The 3,990-nt window shown below is 28.2% G+C and overlaps 1 protein-coding gene across 1 annotated transcript; it reads left to right on the top strand.

Annotated features, from left to right (window-relative positions):
* Window positions 1-412: 412 nt before the first annotated feature.
* On the top strand, window positions 413-1,442 carry LOC107030618 (abscisic acid receptor PYL4-like). Its single transcript, XM_015231883.2, has one exon. It carries the CDS (start codon window positions 511-513, stop codon window positions 1,108-1,110), a length of 600 nt encoding a protein of 199 aa, XP_015087369.1. The 5' UTR covers window positions 413-510; the 3' UTR covers window positions 1,111-1,442.
* Window positions 1,443-3,990: the final 2,548 nt, after the last annotated feature.

Below are 3,990 nucleotides of genomic sequence, written 5' to 3'. Positions count from 1 at the left end.
ATATATACTTAAATTTGTTTTTTTTTTTTTAGTTTGTTATAATAAAGATAATACTTTCTCTGTTTGACGAATAATTACCTGGTTTGACTTGACACAGAGTTTAAGAATATGAAGAAGACTTTTAATCTTGTAATCCTAAACTAAAGTTAGACCAAATATACAAAATCGCCCTTTGATCTTGTGGCTGTAAACATGCCAAGTGGAAAGCTCAAACTGAAATATTACCAAAATAAGAAAAAGATTATTCTTTTGAAATAGACTAAAAAGGAAATAATATTATTCTTTTTTAAACAAAGAGAGTAAGTTCTTATATATTAAAATATTGACATATAATACAATTCGTACCTATGTCATATAAAATGAAACCGATCAGAATATATTTATATATAGAGAGATAGATAGATATATATTATTTTATATGTATGTCTATATTCATCCCAAAGAACACCTTTCACTCTCTATTTCATATCAATCATACCACTAAACAATCGACAATTTTTTTTAAAAAAAATGCCTCCAAAATCATCACTTTTACTCCAAAGAATCACCACAACCACTACCTCCGGTAAACAACGTACACCAATACCATGTACTACTCAAGTTCCCGATTCAATCACTTCTCATCATACTCATTTCGTTAGCCCTAACCAGTGTTGCTCCGCCGTGATCCAACGTATCTCCGCCCCAATCTCCACCGTTTGGTCCGTACTCCGTCGCTTCGACAACCCTCAAGCATACAAACACTTCGTCAAAAGCTGCCACGTCATCGGTGGCGATGGGAAGGTGGGGACCGTCCGTGAAGTGCGGGTCATATCGGGCCTACCAGCTGCTAACAGCATGGAGAGACTTGAGATCCTTGATGAGGAACGCCACGTCATCAGCTTCAGCGTCGTAGGCGGGGACCACCGCCTGGTGAATTACCGATCTGTTACCACACTCCACTCCGATCAAAGCTCAGGGACGACCATAGTTGTCGAATCGTACGTTGTTGATATACCTCATGGGAATACTAAAGAAGAAACATGTGTCTTTGTGGATACAATTGTTAAATGTAACCTTCAATCTCTTGCTCAGATCGTTGAGAATTCAAATACTACAAATTTGAAATGAGGTACGTAGAGGTGTCAAATGAGTTTGGCTCATCAATTTGAACATATCAATAAATAGATTATCGTTCAGTCTGTTCAAAGTCTGGTTGGAGTCAAAATAGATTGAGCTAAGGAACGAATCATAAAATTATGAATTAGGAAAATGGAGGGAGTGAAAAACACATTAAAACAACTCACGGATCATGATGCTTTTTTTTTTGGGGTACGAATTAGATCTTAAAATAGTTTTTTTTTTCCATATTTTGTTAGAGATAAGTTCATTATCATAAAAATTTTAAAAATATTTAATTGTAATAAACTTGTTATTGTAGGAATTTAATTTGTTTCTCCTCTGATGCATCTCTTGTTTAATTCTTATTTATCAACAATCAATTAATATTTTGTCATTAAAGAGAGATTCAAAAAAGATGAAGTAACTAATTAGCGAAGTGTTTTGTTTTATTTATTTAGCATTGTTACCTTATTGAGTACAGTATGGATGATGATGAATAATGTCTAAATACATTGTATTACCAAAAATCAAAATAAATTACTAAGTTTTTAATTTTGAACGTAATAAATTAGATAAGTTATGATAAAATTATTTAAGATATGTGTGTAAGCTTGTGCGGAATCCACGTGAATGGATGCGGGTGTGATATATTAGTAATGCTAGCTAGCGATTAGCTTACGATGTATTAAATTAATTGTTTGTCTCTATATATATATATATTGTACGAAACTAATTAGTACAATGTAGCCATTATTATTAAATATGATTTATTTAATTGTGATTGATTAGTTTATTAAGTTAAGTTAATAAAGTTTACTGGCCCGCATGACAGTTGATAAACATCGTAAAATCTTTGGGCAATCCAATAGAAACTGGTCCTTTCAAATCTTCCTTTTGACCTTCCTACTAACTTTGTCTTATTTTTATTTTTTTTTATTTCCATATATTTTGTTCAGAAAACATTAGACTTGACTCACACATGATAAAAGTGTATTTTGGTGACTTCCATATATAATTCTTTTGTGTATTATCCTAGTTAAATTGAATTATAATAACATATAATTTTTTAATAATAAAGTTAATACTCCCTCAGCCTCAGTTTAGATTTTCATTTTTTGTATCAATTTAATATATTAAAATTATAATTTATATATTTAAAAACTAAACGAAAAATACGCTAAGTTGTAATTTTTTTCACATTAATATGATGGAAACATATAATTTAAAATGTTTGTTCACACTTTACATAGTTTGAATCCTGAAAATCAAAGGTAGCACATAAATTGAGATGGGAGAAGTAGATATAATATATCTTAAAGTGGAATAATTACTTATTATATTCGTTTAAATTAAATGACGATATAAGAAAATCTTTGTTCTATTACTATAATAAAAATAACTTTTAGCTGTAATAAATAGACATGTTAATAAAGAGTGCTAAAATCTTTACTGGTACTAGTTAAGTGTCATTAGATCCAATGTCGGTGTTAATTGCCGCTCAAAAATATATATTAGCGGCAATTAAACTATTATTATTAATTAATTACCGCTAAAGATCATTTTTGATATAGTTTACCATTATTTAGTAATTAAATCCAAGATATAAGAAATATTTAGCAGATTGCATGCCATTTTTGAGTTATTTAATCAGGTTAGATTCGAAAGATGATAGTTAGTAAAATAGTAACAACTTAGGAAAGATGACGTATGAACACAAAAACAAAAATAAATTTTAGGTAATAAATATGCACATTAATGGATATCTCATATTAGCATAGAGTGCTAAAGTATTTATCGGTATTAGTTGATTGTCATTGGATCTAATGTCGCAATATGGTTTAGAGACATTTATAAAGAATATTAAATTTCAATAAAAATACATATTTAGTGACAATTAAGCTATTATTATTAATTAATTGTTGTTAAAACTCATTTTTGATATAGAAAAAAAAAATTAGAAAGATGAAAAGTAAATGTGAAACCTAAGAATTTCAATTTGAGGCATAATGGGGAGGAGGCATTAAAATATATGATAATGTGGGAATTATATACTTTATAATTCAATATATATATATATATATATATAAATATATAAACTTAAATTGAATAACTTACTGTAGTATAAATTAAATAAGTAGATAACATCATGTGAATCAAACACTTGGGGTTGTTGTAAGTTGGAACAAACTATTCCTTTTTTTTTTTGTTGTTGTTGAAAGAGATGCCAAAATTAGTTGAAATTGTCTTAGATTATGTAAAATTAAATAAAAATATGCTTATTAATAATTTGATCTAAAAAAGCTTTCATAGTTAATAATTTGATCCAAAAATGTAACTATTGATTGTAAGAATATTTTTAAATCAAATTATTAACAAAAAAAAAAGAATATTTTTATTCAATCTTACATAATTTAAGGATGTTTTCTTTTCTGGTCTATCAATAAAGAAATTGCAAGTTGCATACTTTCAACATTTGTTTGCTCCATTTTTAATAAAGGAGGATATGCAAGTTGTATCAATAATATTGCTGGTATCACCTCACCTCATTACTCTTTGTTGTGTTCTGGACTTTAAGTTATATTTTAAGAAGATTAATTAATTAATAATTGCAAGTTGGAGTTGCAAGTGGATGTACTACTCATTAGTGTCTTTATTTATTATATAAAAAAATGACTTCACACTACCTTCCACACTCAATTACGTATCTCTTTTTTTTTTCCTCTTTAATTATGTTCTTTTGTTTTGCCAAAGAATCATACATGGGCAACTTACAAAAATCCTAATGTTAATTATTTAGATATATCTTAATCTACAATATAATTAATTTTATTAGATTTTGATGCGGTTATATACGTCAAAATATGTGTATCTCGTAATACATGGGGTCTA

The sequence above is a fragment of the Solanum pennellii genome, chromosome 9 (genome assembly GCF_001406875.1).
Source record: "Solanum pennellii chromosome 9, SPENNV200".
Lineage (NCBI taxonomy): Eukaryota > Viridiplantae > Streptophyta > Magnoliopsida > Solanales > Solanaceae > Solanum > Solanum pennellii.
The sequence above is the reverse complement of the archived record's forward strand: the minus strand, read 5'-3'. Positions and strand labels throughout refer to the sequence as shown.

Coding starts and splice junctions, on each gene's coding strand:
- LOC107030618 (XM_015231883.2), top strand. CDS start 511: ATGCCTCCAAAATCATCACTTTTACTCCAAAGAATCACCACAACCACT.